The sequence below is a fragment of the Camelina sativa genome, chromosome 5 (assembly GCF_000633955.1).
Source record: "Camelina sativa cultivar DH55 chromosome 5, Cs, whole genome shotgun sequence".
Classification (NCBI taxonomy): Eukaryota; Viridiplantae; Streptophyta; class Magnoliopsida; order Brassicales; family Brassicaceae; genus Camelina; species Camelina sativa.
Genome location: NC_025689.1, coordinates 13514789 through 13533975, shown reverse-complemented (window position 1 = coordinate 13533975; position 19187 = coordinate 13514789). Strand labels below are relative to the sequence as shown.

The window sequence follows — 19187 nt, the reverse complement described above, 5'->3', positions numbered from 1 at the left end:
CATTTTTTCTATGAGGTAAGCATCCTCCTTTATTGTTTGGTATCACTCTTTGAACACCATCACGTCTCCTTTCCTGAGTGGTCTTGCTCTGTTCATCCAACAGGCAGCTTCTCTGTGTTGACGTCTTTCTTTCAAACTCAACACCACTTTTTGCTAATTCGTCATACTCTGTTTCTTCAAACAGTGGCTTCTCCGTCTGGTTACGTTGAAGAAATCTTCTGATTCTCAACTTCATCGAGTGATGTCTTCTTTGCATCCTTGTGATATACCAAGACATTGTTGAACAAAGTTTCAGAACTCTCCATTCACAATTTCATCTCCACATCTATGGTCTCCATTGCCTTTTTGAGAATATTTTTTATCTCCTTCATCCCTTTGGAGCTTCACGTACTACTTGTGAAAATAATGGTGCTGTTTGTGAACGTTTGTGAAAGTTGATAGTACTCTCTCTTGTCACCACCATCTTTTCCTATTTTGATCTTCTTTTCTTCTTCTTCTTCTCACCCTTGGTTTGTTGTCTCCATCTTTCTCTTCTTCTTGCAGCAGAATTTTTCTTATTTTTGTTTTGCTTGTACAGGCTCCAAGACCAACATAAGCTCTGATACCATGTTCTAATTTTGAGAGAAGAGAATAATAAAACAGAGTAAGGGACCTTTGTCTCTTTTTGAAGATAAGAACAAATATAAACTTCGATCAACTAAAACTTGTTACATACATCAACAACATAACTGTTTTATATAGAAAACAAACAGACACTACATCATAATGAGTTGTGTCTTTTAGAACTTGTGACTCTTGGATGAAACGTCACAAACCAAAACGTCATGACTTAAACGTTGCAACTCTGAAACTCAATTATCAACCAACAAACCAAATCTAAACCAAACACAGAGCAGCACCAAACCACACTATCTTCAATTACCAGCCACTGCCACCATCACCGCTTCCTCCGTAGCCACCATCACCTCCTCCGTAATCGCTACCACCTTCACGGTGACCACCGTATCCACCTCGGCCACTGCCGCCTCCACCAGATCCGTAACCACCGCTACGTCTCTCGTAACCACCACCGCTATGGTAACCACCACTGCCGCCACCACGGCATCCTCCACCGCCACCGCTTCCTTGGGACTGAGCCTCATTCACAATGATGGTACGGCCATCAAGCTCTTTCCCGTTTATTTCTTCAATAACATCCCTCATGGATTTCTCGTCCTTGAAGGTGACAAATCTGAATCCCCTTGACCTTCCAGTCTCACGATTGTTAATGATCTATAAACAAAAATCAAAGAGAATCACACAAATCAGCAAAAAACCAATCGAAGACTAATTTGTAAAAAACCCTAAACCCTAAACCGTAAACCCAGAATCAAACCAAGCCAAAAGGGTGACACATAATCAAATCTAAACCAAACACAGAGTAGCACCAAACCACACTATCTTTAATTACCAGCCACTGCCACCGTCACCGCTTCCTCCGTAGCCACCATCACCTCCTCCGTAACCGCTACCGCCTTCACGACGACCACCGTATCCACATCAGCCACCATCACTTCCTCTGTAGCCACCATCACCTCCTCCGTAACCGCTACCGCCTTCATGACGACCACCGTATCCACATCGGCCACCATCACCTCCTCCGTAACCGCTGTTGAAGTTCTGCTCTTGTATTACACCAGAAGCCATTGCTTCAAATACAGAGCATGGTAGAGAAAAAACAGAGAATGAAAAAGTGAAAAACTTCTCAATTATTCTCGACAACTTTTAAAATAAGAAAACATCCACCTTATGTAGTTTTCCTAAAGACACAAAGCAACCGTTGCAACTTCCTACACTAACAACGCTTCATAACATTTCACGTTTTACACATAACATTTGACTTTACAACAGTCCCTCTTAATTGAGTTTTGCTCTTCACTACGTTTCTTTTTTAATTCGTCACAACTTTGGTCTTCAAAAGCGTAGAGTGGTATCTTGCCTCCCTCTTGATCGAATGCTTCCCACACTTCGATTCTTCTACTCATTCATTCCATTTTTGTTTCAAATTTCCTGTGACCTCTTTCACGTTGTGTTTGAATTCTCCATGACCTCTTTCATTACGTCTGTCCCATGATCTTCCATCATGTCTTTGTTGCTGTTCTTGCAACCTTCTTCGGCTCACTTTTCTTTAGATGAGCTTTCTTCTTCTCCCTTTTTTATAACTGGCTGCTTCTCCCTTTTCTCTCTTAGGTAAGCTCTTTCCTTTCTTGCTTGGTGTCTTCCTTTGATCACCATCACATTCACGTCTGTGTGACATCTCTTGCGTGAATCTTTTTCACGTCTTCTTCGGTTATCTTCTCAACCGGCTTATGCTCCATTTTTCTTCGAGGTAAGCATCCTCTATTTGTGCTTGTGCTTGGTGTCTTCCATTGATCACCATAACGTCTCCTTGACGTCATACACGTGAATCTTCTCCACGTCATCATCGGTTACTTCTTTTAAACCGACGACGTTTGCTAATCGGTTTGTCTTCACCATGAACTCTTATTTTTGTTGAGTAGCTTTGCCTTGTTTTCCAGACAGGTGACTAAATCTGTGTTGTAGTCTTCCTCACAAACTCAACCACCACTTTTTGCCACTGAGTCTTGCTCTGTTTTATTCAACGGGAAGCTTCTCCTTGTGAACATCTTTCTCACAGACTCCACACCACTTTCTACTAATAAGCTTTGTTTTGCTTTCAACAGCGGTGGCTACACCACATTTTGCCATATTCTGGTTTAAAGCCAGAATCCTCTCTTTTGGGCCGAGCAATGAACACACCATCATATGTAACCTAATTCCATGAAAAGACATGATTGCCATGTGCTTGGCAGAGTCGTAAACGCCTCCGTTGACGCTTCCTCTGGTTTTTTTCAATTGCGCACCCCTTCGCATGACGCATAGGATTGCATCGATTTGTTCGGAACATCGTCTTCACCAATAACCACAATTATCTCTTGATTAAGATGGCCTTCCTCTTAATCCACACCCGATTTCATCATTTCTCCTTCAAACATAAGAATCACTTGCTGAATGATGATGCCGTGATCTTTGTTTTTGGTTGAACTTTTTTGCAGGTTTTGTTATGCTTCTCATTGTGCTTCCCACTGGCCCTTGAATCAATAAAGCTCTGATACCATGTTGAAGTTCTGCTCTTGTATTACACCAGAAGTCATTGCTTCAAATACAGAGCATGGTAGAGAAAAAACAGAGAATGAAAAAGTGAAAAACTTCTCAATTATTCTCGACAACTTTTACAATAAGAAAACATCCAATTTATGTAGTTTTCCTAAAGACACAAAACAACCGTTGCAACTTCCTACACTAACAACGCTTCGTAACACGCCACGGTTTACACATAACATTTGACTTTACAACACACTTAATAATATACTTATATAAAATAACATAAGCCTAAACTCAATTATTACCAACAACCGCTACCGCCTTCACGACGACCACCGTGTCCACATCGGCCACCGCCGCCTCCACCAGATACTTAACCACCGCTACATCTCTTGTAACCACCGCCGATACGGTAACCACCACGGCCTCCTCCACCGCTGCCGCTTCCTCTTGACTGAGTCTCATTCACAGTGATGGTGCGGCCAACAAGATATTTCCCGTTCATCTCTTCAGTAGCATCCCTCATGGATTTCTCGTCCTTGAAGGTGACAAATCTGAATTCCCTTGAACGTAAGAAAAAGCTTACAAAGATAATTTGGATTGTCTAAATTTTTTTTATGGTCAAATATATCACTAATTCAATTCTTTTATAAGCTTGTATGGGCATATATATTTTTAAATAATAGTAAATTAATTATAAGATTAAAAAGGATTCCAACAAAAATGTAAATAGAAAATAATTAACCAAAAGAGAAACTATAATTTAATCTTCAATAATAAGGAACGGAAATAATTTTTCTAATATAATCATAAAGTAATATAGTTAAAAGAGTTATCCGCGAGCATACGCGACCAAATGTTTAAGCCTAACAAAGCTGACTTATAATGTTGTGATTGAGCGCCTCTATATTGATAGCTTAGTATCCAAGTCAAACCTTCATAATTATCTATAGAAATTTCACATTTCTAAAAATAGAATTTTTTCAAAAAAAATATTTACAAAAGATTTTAGTATTTATCGTCCATTTTTAATAATTTTAAATGGGATAGATTATTTTAATGCAATTTTTTAATTTTCGTTTACAAAAAATCATTTGTTTTTTTAATTGTTACTTTTAAAAGTGAAAGAAGAATTATTCTTTAAAATTACTCGTTTGTATTTTCAATATATATTCATTTTTAATTATTTTATTTGTTCATCCACCTAATTATAATTGTCAGAACATTTTGTCTTATTTAGAGTATTTGTTCTCCTTTTGGTGATAGTGTATCCAGCCGGAAAAACATGGTTTTTTCCGGAGATTTGCGACAATCCTATGAGATTTTGTCGGGATCACAAAAGATTGTATTATATCTTCAAATTAAATGGATATGTGTAGTATATCCTCTCGAGATTATCAGTTCAAATCGTCATAATTATCTATAGAAATTTAACATTTTAGAAAATAGAAGTTTTCTTGAAAGAAATACTTACAATAGATTCTAGCATTTATTTTCCATTTAAAAAAAGATATATAAATATTTCATTTCCTTTTTTCTAATTTTTGTTTAAAAAAAATTAAAAGTGAAACAAATAGTCTGTAGAAATTTAATATTTTTAAAAACAGGAATATTCTCAAAAAAATATTTGCAATATATTCATGTATTTATATTCTGTTACTTTAAATTTTAATTGAGATATAAAATTTAGATTTCTGTTTTCTTTTTTATTAATCAAAATGAGAAATTTACAATTATTTTATATTATTTATCCATCTAAAGCAATTTCAAATAAACAATAATTGTAATTTGTTAAAAAAAACTCTTCCTAATTTCCTTAATCTCTTTCGTTCTAGAAAAACCTCTGAGATATGAAGTCCTGAATTTTTAATTCATATTTCTTTCTTCTTCTTCCTATCAATTTAATAGAAAAAATGTCAGTCACGATTATTCTGTTATTTTTAAAAAATAAACAGAATTATAATTGAGATTCCATCTTCTTTCTATTTATTTAAAAAGGGTAAATAATTTCTTAGGCACAAAGATTATATTATATTTATCCAAAAAACAGAATTATAATTTAAATCTATTTGTAAATAGAAAGAAATCCAATTTTTTAGAAGATTACCATAAATTTTCCCTGAATAGAATCAATATGTGTAACAAAGCTATAGTGACGGCTCTGCATGGTCATGTGAATAAAAAAGCCTAAGCTATATAATCAATCATGCAAGGCGTCTACAGAGAGTGACACCATCACCAATGGAGACTTGAGAGAGCTCGATGCGAGGGTCAGCAGCAAGCCGCTTGTTCAATTCCATAATGGATGTTCGGCTCTGTTCTCCCTCATATGCTCTGGCACGCTTTCTTCTTTCTCCTCTGCCTCAAACCCAAACCACAAAGTGTTATCAAACGCTATGATTCCTCCTACCTTCATTTGCTTCATTAGTCTATTGTGCATGTTGGGATAATTCGGTTTATGAGCGTCAATAAATGCGAAATCAAACTCCGGTTTTGGATTCTCCTATAAATGCCCCATCATCATTCATAAACCAATGTCATCAGATTAAGAGAATATGCCAAAAGAAAAGAAAGAAAATGGGTGATATATAATATAAAAAAATGACTGCTAATAATAATGGATTACATACGGTCAACAACTTGTCTAAAGCCTGAAGAACATCAGATTGGATGAAATTGATCTTGTGATCAACTCTAGACCACCTCGTAAGCTTCTTTGTCGATGTCTATTGCAGTAATATGTGAGAGTCATAGATGTTAGCTAGTCCTATCATTTTCGCTTATTTGATTTTGAGTAAATCAAGGAGTACTGTTGGGTACATACATGTCCATCATGAGGCAATGCAAGAGCCATCGTGAGCAACGAATAACCTGTGAAAACACCAAGCTCACAATATTATTATAACTATTAGAAATTTTTCTGAGCAACGAACAATTTTTTTATGCGTTCAAAGCTCATAAAAGCAAGAACATGAACGTACGATGGGACAAATTTATTCAAGAGGAGTAAATAATATATTAGACACAAAGATTATACTATTTTCCAAAACAAACAGAATTATAATTACAATTTCTTATTCTTTCTATTAATTTAAGAGAAAAAAATTTATTAGACATACATATTATATTATTATTCAAAAAAATAAACAAAATTATAATTGAAATCTATTTGTAAAAATATGTAAATCCAAATTTTTAGAAATTATCATACATTTTTCATTAAACCCACCATATTTTTTCTGCAACTATAACTATTAGAAAAAAATAACATTAGCATCAATATTATTTTTAAAAATTAAGGATTCAGGTTAATAAAGACTAATACATGAATTTTCATTATATTCAATTTTGTAGATCCACAATTATGAGCAATGATCGTCCATGAATTCAACTGAAACAAAAAAAAATATGTATTATGTTACATATAAGAGTTTATTTCAAATTACTAAACTACAAAACAAAATATAGAAAAAAATACAACATAAATGTTTTAAAAGATGGAGAAACCATAGACAAAGTCTATGATTGCTTGATCTTGACTTTCAAACAACCACTAAAAACAAAAATACAAAAATTAGAATCTGATGAACTATATAAAGGACCAAGATATATTACCAAAAGTTGTCTTTGCTCCTTTGTTTGTAGAAAAAAATATGTTTAACCAAGAAAATAAAATTAAATAACAATAACCACCAAAAAAAAAAAAGCAAATAAACATAATTACTTTACCGATTTGATTTTTCTGCTTGCTTCATAAACTCATTCGTCTAATCTTGTTTTTGATATACAAAAAACACCCATGGTCCATGACAGGTAGACCTAAAACACAAACAAACAGTACAAAATGAGTAAAACTTTCGATATGATTCAACATAATAATTAAAATTTATAACAGCATGAAATTTAATTCATTCAAAGCACCAAAGCATATCGATAGTACATCAACATAAATAATAAAAAATCAAAATCATACAATAGTAAAGTTGATTCATTAGAACCAAAATAATACAAAAAAATTATACTCTCAAAACTATATGTTTAGCTTAATGAATCCGACTTCTACTGTTTTGGCTGAGCCTCTATATATATATAGCTTAGAAGGAAAATCGTCATAATTATCTTTACCATTTTAATATTTTTAAAAACAGAAATTTTCTCTAAACGAATATTCGTAATATATTCTAATATTTATCTTCCATTTTTCTAAAGAGAGATAGTGCATATAAATATATTAGATTTCCAATTTTGTAAAACAATTTTCGTTTTTTATTTTTAATTTTCGTTTTTTATTTATTTTTAAAAAATTAAAACATAGAAAAAGGGTAAAAAGATCCAGTTTTGAATCTCATTAATCGCAAATTAGTAATCTTAAGTCTGAGGATGAATGTGGTGCGTTTCAGCAACCTAAATAGAGAACAAAAGCTTGTCCGAAAAATTTTCAAGGGTATTTTTCATTAAGGGTAAATGACGTAATTTTTTGTGAGAATGGTTGTGAGCTCTCTCGACTTCTCCTTTAATATATTAGATTACGCGGTCCTAAGGGTGGCAAAGGAGATGGGGGTTCTCCTGGTACCAAAATCTCGAGGGTGATGACCTGAGGGTGAGACGGTATGACTCGAAGACGGGGGGTCTGAAAGTGTGATCGGTCAGGCTTGAAGGTTGCGACCTAAGAGCAGATGAGTTGAGGCAAAAGTGTCAAGGATGTGGAGATAAGCATTGTGACCGGATGCGGATTTAGGGGATTGATGGGGATTCAATCTCAGATTTTCTATTGTGACCAGATGCAGATCTCAGGCTGACGGGGGTTCAATCTCGGGGGTTTCTGTGTGTTGACCGGGAGGGTCAGGTTTATGCTGGTCGGGGGGCCAGAGTTGTGGTGATTGGGAGAGTCAGGTTTTGGTTAACCGGTGGGGTCTGAATTGTGTTGACCACTGGGGTCAGGGTGGTTTGGGTCGGTGGTGTCCTGGTTGCAGTAGACCGGATGGTTAGGTGGTGGAAACCATTGCAGCGGTGGTTGGAGGAGTTTTGCGGATGAGTGGCGGTGTGTTCAGATTCGAGGATGAATCTTTTGTTAGAGGGGAATAATTGTAACGCCCATGTCTCGAAAAATATAAAATATTGAAGTTTATATCGCGAACTGGAGTGGAATCGGTTTAATTTCAGGTTGGTTTACTAAGCTAGTCGATTTATTAATTAAATCAAAGGATGGTTTAATTAATTCCGGTTTAGGTAAATCTTGGTTTAATTTAATTAAACCAGAAACCCTATTATTTATCAAGTGAAGCCTCTTCTCCTCTCTTTTGTGTGTGGTTGTCGACATTGTTCTGATTAGAGAGAGGGAGAGAAAGAGAAAGAACTCTTGGTTATTTGGTGAGAGGGAGAAAGAGATCAACAAAGATGTGTGTTAGAGAGAAGGAGAAGGAACAGAATCGTTAGGGTTTGGGAGGAAACAGTTTCGACATATCAAATCGTTGTCAAAGTTTCGTGAGACACGTGTTCTCAGACACGAGTTAGGATCATCGGAGATTGTAAATGAGATCGTGGTCTTGTCTGGTTTCTGATCGGCAGGAGATTTGTGGGAAGCTTTGTGATGGCTAGGACTAACTTTTCACCGGAAGGATTTGAAAGTTAACGGTTGGTTTGGTTTGTCTTCTGCTGTGCATGTTAATTTATTGTTGGTGTTGTAATTAAATATTATAGAGTATTTAATTAGATTATTATTATTAAAGAAAACGGGATCGGATCGTTTGAGTAGAAAAGGCAGAAATTTTTTTTTATACTCTGGTCCGTTAGAATTATTTGCTGGTACGGTAAATAATCAACCTTAGGCCTTATGCTTAATTAATTAGGATCTATTTAGGCAGAAATTCTCCCAAATGCTCCATATAGATCAGTTTATACCATGTACTGATTAGTTTGGTATGCTTCCGGTTTAGTCTGATTCTGATATCCACAGCAATATACAAAATCACAATGGATATGGTTTGCCATCATCACTCTAAAACTTGAGATAAATAAACCGCAATTAATAATTTGCAGTTGCCTAAATAGAAACTATATGCAATAATAATACATAAATAAAAACATACATTTAAAAAAAAAATTACACGTCATGCTTTGCCGTATTTTGATCCAAGACTCTTGTTGGCTGATGTAACCAATAGTGAAGAGCTCCACAAAAATTTCAACATCCTCTCGAGTAATCAGATGTCAGAGATAGTTTTGGTCAGAGTACGTTAAGCTACGACCTACGAGCAATGGGAGCTCCAGTTCAGGCAATTGTTGGTGAAGTAGTTGTGCAATGGGAGCAGATGCAAGCTTTGGTGATATGAAGGGATCAATGAACGACATGTATATTAGTGGGGATGTGTTTATATATTACTTGCAACGCATAGGATTATTATAAACGTTTTCATGACAATGTGGAATTTTATCCGTAATACTCGGATCCCCAACTAACGATTTTACATGCACCATATTTTGATGGATAGGTTAATCCGTAACATATAAATTCACCACGAATGGCTTTGCCTACATTATTTTAAAACTTTCGTGAAGCTTCATATCTAATATTTTGTAATAAACCAAGTGTTGATGCAATAATGATTTTTTCGTAAATATAATGCTTTATTAAAAAGGTTATTTTTTCAAATAAATTATGAAAGATGGGTTGGTAAAGTTTTGTAAAATTATCGTCACTTGGCAAAATTAACACAATGACTCTTGTCAATCTTATCGATGAAGATTTTCAAATAGATGCTTCAGTAAGCAGTTTTAACCCTCAGTTAATGGATGTGTTATCCACCAAATTAGCAAAAGTGTTAATAAAGTTTTTTTTTCTGATTCACCATTTAAATTTTTTAACAAGTTTACTAAACGTTAATTACATTTTTAAAGAGAGTTACATTGAAAGCTAAGACATTAATTTTAAAACAGAAAAATATTTCTTGAACAACACTTGTTTTTTGGGGAAAGTGATGGACTGATAGTACTATTCTAAGTTTGAGAGTTATAATATGCTAACTCCTGCAACACGTATTAGCTTCCAAATTGTCTTTTACAAATCTTGTTTCAGCTTAATCGACATCTCTATGCATTGTGAAAATGTAGATCGAGACTAGAGAATTGTATAATGGTGACTAAAACCAGAAAGATCCAAAATTGTGTTGCCTTTAGTTGGTGGAAACAGTACAGAAACAGAGAGGCCAAGATTTGGTGGGAAGCAAGAGAGTTAAGTGAAGTCTGATTTAATTCATAAATGAGACAAGATTTGATATCCACCACTTCCTCTTCTTCTTCTTCTTCTTCCAACATTTACTTCTCTATTCCATTACAGGTAGAGGTTGGAAGACACTAACTACTTCAATAGCTTGCATTGACCAATAAGCAAAGGGTTTCCACAAATGTCGAATCTAACTCTTAAGTGTCTTAAATTCGAAGTCAAAGGGTTGGTTTTGAAGCCTAGATTCATCTTTGAATATGGAATTAATGATAACAAATAAACAATCAAAACAGATAAGATATAAGACATGGACTTGTATGTATTAATGAGACTTTGTTGTTTTAGTTCCAGAGGCAAAACTTTTTCTTACTGTTTATTAACATATAATAGTACATCATTAGTGAACCAGTCTTCTCGAGTTACTGAGGTTTTAGATTCGATGTGAGATCGAGACTTAAACTCAAACTCATAAAACTAATCAGTTGCATCGAACCATATTCATCTCAGAAACACTTTTACTTTCCTCTATGTTCATTATATGGTTTATGTTTTATACACAAGATTTCCACATTCTTCCTTCTAAAGAGATGACTACAATGGAAACATCATCGTGGTACCGTCTCCGTTCCCCTTGTGGTATCTCAAGCAGTTCATGGAAATCCATACCTAGAAAACATCAATGGAAAAAAAATATTTTAAAATCCGATATTTACACTATAACCCCCATTACTTTGATTCAAATATCTCGTATTAGATTATTACCAGCTTTCTTGGCAGCACGGAAAAGAAGTTCTTGAATCAAATGCTGAGCCGGGTCACCTTCAGGTTGTAATGTGATAAAGAGTTCAACCTCAGAAACCGCTTCTTCGTTTGTGAAGTATTGGTAGAGACCATCCGAGGATAGTATCAGAAACTGGTCTTTGGATCCTAATCTATGATGGTAAAGTGCTGGCAAACAACTTATGTAAGGCGACGTCCCTTTGTAATCGATTTGAAACATCTCAAGTAATGCGTTATTCCATTTAGGCTGCAAATGAAAATGTGATCCCAAAGGTTAAACTTCCAATACAAGATTCCAAGAATCAAGAACTGAAAACATGTTTGAACGTACCTGTTTGAGGAAACCAGCGCCAAAAGCTCTTGTAACCTTCAACGAACCTTTAACACGTTCATTCGTCACCGCGGTTGCATCATCAGGATGCTCCTTTCTAATCCTATCAACTTCCTAAACAACAACAACAACAACAAAAACAAGACTTTCATTAAGCTAAAAGTACCATCAACACTTCGATTAAATGACTGCATTAGTAAGTTGACTGCATTACCTCTTCTACATTTGTGCTATGATCAACAGTAAGTTGAAAAGCTGATAAATTAGGAACCAAACTAGCTCCTTCACCATCATCATCACAACAACCATCAAAATCATTCATTGTTTCTTCATTGATACGTTCCAAATCTTGTCTTATCTTCCCATTCCAATACTCAGTCTCAGCTTTTTGCCCAAGCACAGCTCTACTGTCACCAACGTTCATTAAATACACATCTTCACCTTTCATCAGCATCACTAATACACATGAACCCATTAAAGCTAGTTCAGGATTTTCGTCGAGCATCATATCTGCAATCTCCAAGTAAGCTTCTTCCGTCTTCTTCAGAGCTTGTGACAGAGCTTTTAGAACATCAGACGAACTCGGATCCGGATCTTGATCCGACCCATTACTCCGATCCTTCAACAAACGGTCAAGATCGAGCCTTTCGCGATCCCACTCACACCTCCACCGTCGTTGACTTTCTTCCCAGTTCTTTGACTTTTTCTCTTTAGAACTCGAGTCGCGATTCTCTACATCAGCTTCATCGGTAGATTTTGCATCCGTTTTAGGATCGTCCCATAATAATCCCTTGAGCTCACGATAAACGGCTGGATATAAATGAGAGAGTAAATAATCAGGCGCATCTGGACCGTTGAATCCATCGTAGATTCCAACGAAGAGCCATCCATGTTCTTCCGATACAACCACATGCACACGATCCTCGCCAGCTTTACCTTGTGCCCATTGAAGATTCTGGCTTTCTAACGAAACGTCGTCGTCTAGTAAACTCCCTTCACTACTAAAATTCAAGCTACTATTAACAGTGAGATTATTCTCGTTCTGGTGCTGAGTCTGGTTCTGGATCCGGGTTTTATCCGACCCGAATACCCAATCGGGTTCTTTAACCGGTTTGATCGGAGCAACGATCGAGTTTTGTCCTCTAGTAATCGTCTTCGAAATTGCGCGACGGAGAACCCGAACTAAAGATCCTTTTCTTGACCCGACCCGGTTATTAGCTAAACTGTGAGAGAAGCTACGTTGAAATTGATCAGAACCGGAAACCGGACCGGAATAACCATCAAGTGGACCGGACATGAAACCTCGTTCAATCGGACCGGAAAGAAACCCTCTCTCTAACGGACCCGAACCGGGTACAATCGGACCGGAGCTTCTCGGGATCGGCTGCAAAGGAATCGACGCAAACGACGTCGTGCTCTCGAACGCGGCGGCTCGGTCGATGTGTCCGTAAGGATCGTAGAGAGAAGTAGAGAGCGGAGTGGCGGCGTTGGCACTAACGGAAGCGCCGGAGATCGTACGGAACGTAGTGGTTTCTTCTTCGGAGTGAACTTTAGAAGAGGAAACACGGGTCGGGTCTGGTCGAACGTAGCAGAAAGAGTGACCTAAACCTTCGTCTAAAGGATCTGGTTCGAGGGTTGATGATGATAACTCGGGTTTCTTTTTGTTCCGGCGAGTTTCTCCGGCGCCGGTGAAACATTTAGTAAGCTTTCCAATTCCGTTACCCATCTGAAAAACTTAAAAAAGGAACAATTTTTTTTTTTATGGGTATTGAGAATTCAGATAGAAAGAACGTATTTTTTGTATGTTTAGATTACAATTGAAGTTGTTCATCCATGGTGTGAGAGAGAGAGAGAGAGAGAGAGAGAGAGAGGTTGAAGAAGATGATGAGATATGAGAGAGAGAAAGAGAGTTGACTTGTGTGCAAGAAAAATGATTTTTTTGAGTGGGAAAATTATAAAGGGGAAGAAGAGAATAATATAAATAGAAAAAAAAAAAAAAAAGATATTATTATAATATTATTCTGTTACGTTATGTTATATTGTGTGTTAAATCTGAAAAGAAGAAAGAAAAAAATTGATGAAAATGAGGGAATTTTTATTTGTAAAAGTTTTATTAATTGCAGCGAGGTCTCTTGACGAAGAAGAGGGTTGACTCGTGGCGAAGGCAAAGGTTGGAGTTTTTATGAACTCAGGGGGTTTTGAAATGTGTGTGTCTTGTAGTACTACTGTTTACTTACTCTCGTAAACAAGCGCGTCTACGAGATGTTTTACAAAATAGTAACATGTTTACTATATCTGTTTTAAACTCTACGCGTAATTCTATATTTTGAATTATATATCTTGTATATGAATTTATTTAATGTAGTTGTAAATTAAATAATAAATTCAATGAAAAATAACTTTAAAATATGAATGAAGTAGTATAATAAAGGATTAATTAGTGCCTATATATACTACAAAGATCATTGCGCGTGGGAATGAAAACTGAAATGATCATCTTACAATTTTAGTAATTATAAACTCAAAATTTATGGAAAATTATAGAAAAGCCAATTAAGGAAATAAAGACTTTTTTTTTTCTTTTGTTTCTTAAGAAATTAAAAGTCAAAATAACTACAGTTTCCTTCAAATAACAAACATTTTATAAATGAGACTATACTTCGTAAGTTGTGCATTTGATCACCGTTGGATCACGTGATGATGATCTAAGAATACGCCACGTGTCTTACGATTACTGAATCTTCCGTTAGTTCATAAATTCTCGTCAACTCTCTCAAATGAGTTTTTTGGCTGCCTCTTCGGCTCTCACCCGCACCCTCTGCTGCTGCTTCACTACTTATACCATCACTCTCTCCTATGTCATAAGTATTTTTTTAATCTGAAAAACTTTTATTTATTTCTTCATTTTATTTTATATTTTCCCAACTAAAAAACTTAAAATGTACTCTACATTATATTTAATGATTTTTTATTAATTATTTAAAGTCTAATACTAGATTTTTTTTTTTTGTTGGAGTGGGTCGTAGTTTATATTTATATATTGTAGTTGGAGGTTGTGATAATTACTAATCTAAATCACGCCAGCAGGATTCGAATGTTTGAATCGTTTTTTGTTTGTTTGGTTTGCTTAACGATTTGATTGGATGTAGACCAAAATGAAGTGATTCATGATACATAAATACATAATGTACACATCATGTTTGCACTTGCACATATAATAACATGCATACTTTTATTTACAACAACATATCAAATTATGTTTGATTTGAATATTTTAACGGAAAAGAGCAAGTAAGAGTTGAAGAACAAATAGTTTAAATAACAAAAAATTAATTATATAATTTTTGATAAAATATGGAATGAGAACTTTAGGTAACTTAATAAGATTGGAAAACTATTTACTACTCAACCAAAAGTTCTTTCCGTGTTAACCCCCAAATTTCAGTTCTATATAAATATTTAAAGCTAATATATATCCGTTACAAAATCATTTTTTATATAAAAAGTAAGCATCATTAGAGAATCAATAATTTAATTAACAAAAATTTAACTGCATTATTTTTGATAAAGTATGGAACACAAAAAATTTAGGTAACATAATAAGAATGGAAAATTGTCTAACTCAAACACGAGTTTCTTGCATGCTAAATTCCAAATTTCAGTTCTATGTAAATATTTAAAGTCAATATTCTCGATGTATATTGGATACGATTCTAACATATCCGTTACAAAACCTTCTTTTATAAAAAAAAAATAATTATCGTTTCTTTCACGAAAATCAATTACTATTTAAGATTTTTTCCATATTTGGCTTAAACAAAATTCAAGTGTTAAATTTTGGGATTTGGATTCGTTGCACCTGAAATTTAAACAAAATAAAAGTGAGCAAAGTGTATATTAATATTTTAAATAAACTAAGAAAAACATGTAGCAAATTTTATGCAAATCTAATTCAATTAAAATTTCGAAGAAACAAAGAAAATGTAATCCATTGCTTTTTAAATTGACTGATGTTCTTGTCTAAGTGTTGAATTTGGGGTTAAAAGTTTGTTTCATTATTAAAAAACTGAGATGAATTATAACATATTTGAAAATATCCACTCTTAATTTGTAGGTCTTAACAAATAAAATAAGAAACTGGTTTGGATAGTCTTGAGTGTTGATCCGTGCATTGAGGGCGAGAACAAATAGTTTAAATAACAAAAGATTAATTACATAATTTTTGATAAAATATGGAATAAGAATTTTAGGTAACATAATAAGATTAGAAAACTATTTACTACTCGAATATGAGTTCTTTGTATGTTAACTCTCAAATTTCAGTTCTATATAAATACTAAAGCCTAATACATGTCTGTTACAAAACTATCTTTTATATAAAAAGTAAGCATAGTTAGAGAATAAATAATTTAATTAACATATACCTAATTGAATTATTTTTAATAAAGTATAGAACAAAAATTTTTAGGTAACATAATAAGATCGGAAAACTATCTAACTCAAACACAAGTTCCTTGCATGCTAAACCCCATATTTCAGTTTTATGTAAATATTTAAAGTCAATATTCACGATCTATATTGGACAAGATTCTGACATATCTGTTACAAAACCACTTTATTTTGAGTATCGTTTGTTTCACAACAACCCGTTACTATTTGAGATTTTTCAACATTTGGCTTAAAAAAAATTCTAAGTGTTAAATTTTGGAATTTTGAATCATTGCACCAGAAATTAAAAAAAAAAGTGAGCAAAGCGTATATTAATGTTTAAAATGAACTGAGAGAAACACGTAGCAAATTTTATGCAAATTCAATTCAATTAAAATCTTAAGAAACAAAAAAAAAAAACACAATCCATTGATTTTTAAATTGACTCATGTTCTTGTCTAAGTGTAGAATTTAGGGATTAAAAGTTTGTTTCATTATTAAAATATTGAGATAGATAGTAACATATTTGAAGGTATCCACTGCGAATTCAATCCTCTTAATTTGTAGGTCTTAACAAATAAAATGAGAAACTGGTTTCGATAGTCTTAGGGTTGACCCGTGCAAAAACAAATAGTTTAAATAACAAAAAATTAATTACATAATTTTTGATAAAATATGGAATGAGAATTTTAGGTAACATAATAAAATCGGAAAAGTATTTACTATTTACTACTCGAACACAAGTTCTTTGCATGCTAACTCTCAAATTTCAGTTCTATATAAATATTAAAACTAATACATGTCCGTTACAAAAATATTTTTTTATAAATAAAAAGTAAACATCGTTAGAGAATAAATAATTTAATTAACCATTATTTAATTGAATTATTTGTGATAAAGTATGGAACAAAAAATTTTAGGTAACGTAATTAGATTGAAAACTATCTAACTCAAACACGAGTTCCTTACATGCTAACCCCAAATTTCAGTTCTATGTAAATATTTAAAGTCAAGATTTTTGATGTATATTAGACACGATTCTGACATATCTGTTACAAAATTACTTTTTATAAAAGAAAGTGAGCATCGTTTGTTTCACAACAAGCCGTTACTATTTGAGATATTTTCAACATTTGGCTTAAAAAAGCTCAATTAGATTGCAAACTTCTAACTCAAACACGAGTTCCTCGCATGCTAACCCCAAATTTCAGTTCTATGTAAATACTTAAAGTTAATATTCTCGATGTATATTAGACACAATTCTGACATATCTGTTACAAAACCACCTTTTATAAAAGAAAGTGAACATCCTTTGTTTCACAACAAGCCGTTACTATTTGAGATTTTTTCAACATTTGGTTTAAAAAGAATTTCAATTGTCAAATTTTGGAATTTTTGATTCATTGCCCCAGAACTTAAAAAAAAGAAAAAGTGAGCAAAGTGTATATTTATGTTTTAAATAAACTGAGAAAAATACGTGGCAAATTTTATGTAAATCCAATTCAATTAAAGTTTCAAAGAAACAAAAAAAGTAATCCATTGTTTTTTAAAATTGATTCATGTTCTTGTCTAAGTGTAGAATTTCGGGGTTAAAAGTTTGTATCATTATTAAAAAATTGAGATGGATTGTAACATATTTGAAAATATCCACTGCGAATTCAATCATCTTAATAAATATAATGAGAAACTGGTTTGGATAGTGTTAGTGTTTGACCCATGCATTGAGTGCGAGTTTCCAAAATTAGTCTTAAATTGTCTTTATAACTATATAAAAAACCTCAAACTTCTCAGTATACGTTTCAAATTTACAAGAAACTGGTTTGGATAATCTTAGTGTTGACCCGTGCATCAAGTTCGAGTTTCCAAAATTGTAAATTGTCTTCTCAACTATATAAAAAATGTCACAAACTTCTCTGATATAAATCCTCTCAAATTTACGACAAATTCTACTATGCATTTAAATTTTTAACAGGAAAATTAGTTTCGTTCAAAAAAAAAAAAACAAAAAAAAAACAGGAAAATTAGTATTTACTTATTCACCCATCACAAAAAGGTAAAAAAATAGTTAGATGTTTATGATATATAGCGTGCGCTTATTTACAACAACATATCAATTTATGTCCATTTTAAATATGGAGACTGAAGAAAGTAACAACTAAGAATTAGAGAACAATTAATTTAATTTACAAAAAAATTATCAAATAATATTTTATATTGATGATATTTTTCATCTGAAAAGTTAGTTAGATGTTTACAGTTTAGTAAAATAGTAATTTGAGATGGAAATTTCCATCTAAAATACATATATCTTGTATTTGGTATTGAAATGGATAACACTAATATGTTAGTTGTTCTCTAGATATATGTTGTGATTCTCTTCAAATATATCAAATCTTATGGGATCAACATTATACTTTTATGATTCATTGAAAATAGTTAAACAACCAAACATCTATTTTCAGGTTTCGTCTGCTTACATCTTCTAGTATTATATGTTTTATGTATATCTTTTAAGCATGGAATTCGCCAACACAAAAAGGAATGATCAAAACTTTTTTTTGAAAAATAAGGTATTCTATACGAAGATATTAGAGACTTCTGCCTAAAACTTAGTAAAAATGAGTATAGAAATATCATGTTCCTGTCCTACCAAAAACAAAATATCATATTTCCTACCCTATTTTTACTATAAATAGTGTTGCCTTAACGCAGTAGAAATTTTATTAGTTTGATTAAGTGTTCCCTACAAAGTCCACTATTTTTGCTTTCATATGTATCGTTTGGAAAATGCAGAGCTAGATGGTGAGACTATGACTTGGTCACAAAATAAATCTATATATATTACATATATAAAGTTGATTTTTCTTCTATATTGGTTGAGCCGTTGCCATATAAGAAATGGTGTCAAATCGTCTTATAGGAATACTGAGAAGGTAATCCACAAAATGATGCATGCGAAGAGTGCAAACTAATCATTTGTTGTCTTGCGCAAATGTTTCGAACGTATTAATTAATTCTCAAATACTGTTTTGGTAAATAATCAAGATCTACTACAATCCTCACGACGTTTTAGAGTTAAACCAAACTTAGTAGACACGTGGTAACTCAGGGGCAAGTTTCAATGATGGAATAAAATGTCAAATACATGTATCATTAGGCATAAAGAATTCAATAAAATATAATATAATGTCAAATTCAAGTTCCCTTATTAAATAATTACGTTCATACTTCAAAGACAAAAAAAAAAAAAAAAAAAAAAAAAAAAAAAAAAAAAAAAAAAAA

The 19187-nt window shown here is 33.3% G+C and overlaps 3 protein-coding genes and 1 pseudogene across 3 annotated transcripts in view; all 4 read right to left on the bottom strand.

Annotated features, from left to right (window-relative positions):
- LOC104789235 (glycine-rich RNA-binding protein 8-like) overlaps positions 1-277 on the bottom strand; it is a 7326-nt gene extending 7049 nt beyond the window's left edge. The window contains exon 1 of the mRNA XM_010514964.2: positions 47-277. Within this exon, the coding sequence (XP_010513266.1) occupies positions 47-277 (231 nt within the window). The remainder of the gene's footprint in view (positions 1-46) is intronic.
- Positions 672-1631, bottom strand: LOC104789234 (glycine-rich RNA-binding protein 8-like). The gene is made up of 3 exons (XM_010514963.2): positions 1451-1631; positions 1343-1350; positions 672-1272 (listed from the first exon to the last, which is right to left on the bottom strand). Exons 1-3 carry the CDS (start codon positions 1629-1631, stop codon positions 919-921), a joined length of 543 nt encoding a protein of 180 aa, XP_010513265.1. The 3' UTR covers positions 672-918.
- On the bottom strand, positions 5347-9495 carry LOC104789233 (annotated as a pseudogene).
- On the bottom strand, positions 10712-13415 carry LOC109124665 (probable protein phosphatase 2C 23). The gene is made up of 4 exons (XM_010512264.2): positions 11692-13415; positions 11478-11591; positions 11129-11393; positions 10712-11032 (listed from the first exon to the last, which is right to left on the bottom strand). The coding sequence occupies exons 1-4, from the start codon at positions 13201-13203 to the stop codon at positions 10917-10919; spliced, it is 2007 nt and encodes a 668-aa protein (XP_010510566.1). The 5' UTR covers positions 13204-13415; the 3' UTR covers positions 10712-10916.

Excerpts from the sequence above, each read along its gene's own strand:
- LOC104789234 (XM_010514963.2), bottom strand. The coding sequence starts at position 1,631 with ATGGTGGCCGATGTGGATACGGTGGTCGTCATGAAGGCGGTAGCGGTT.
- LOC109124665 (XM_010512264.2), bottom strand. The coding sequence starts at position 13,203 with ATGGGTAACGGAATTGGAAAGCTTACTAAATGTTTCACCGGCGCCGGA. Across the intron at positions 11,592-11,691 it reads ATAGCACAAATGTAGAAGAG|GAAGTTGATAGGATTAGAAA; the intron begins GTAATGCAGTCA and ends GTTGTTGTTTAG. Across the intron at positions 11,394-11,477 it reads GCGCTGGTTTCCTCAAACAG|CCTAAATGGAATAACGCATT; the intron begins GTACGTTCAAAC and ends TTTCATTTGCAG.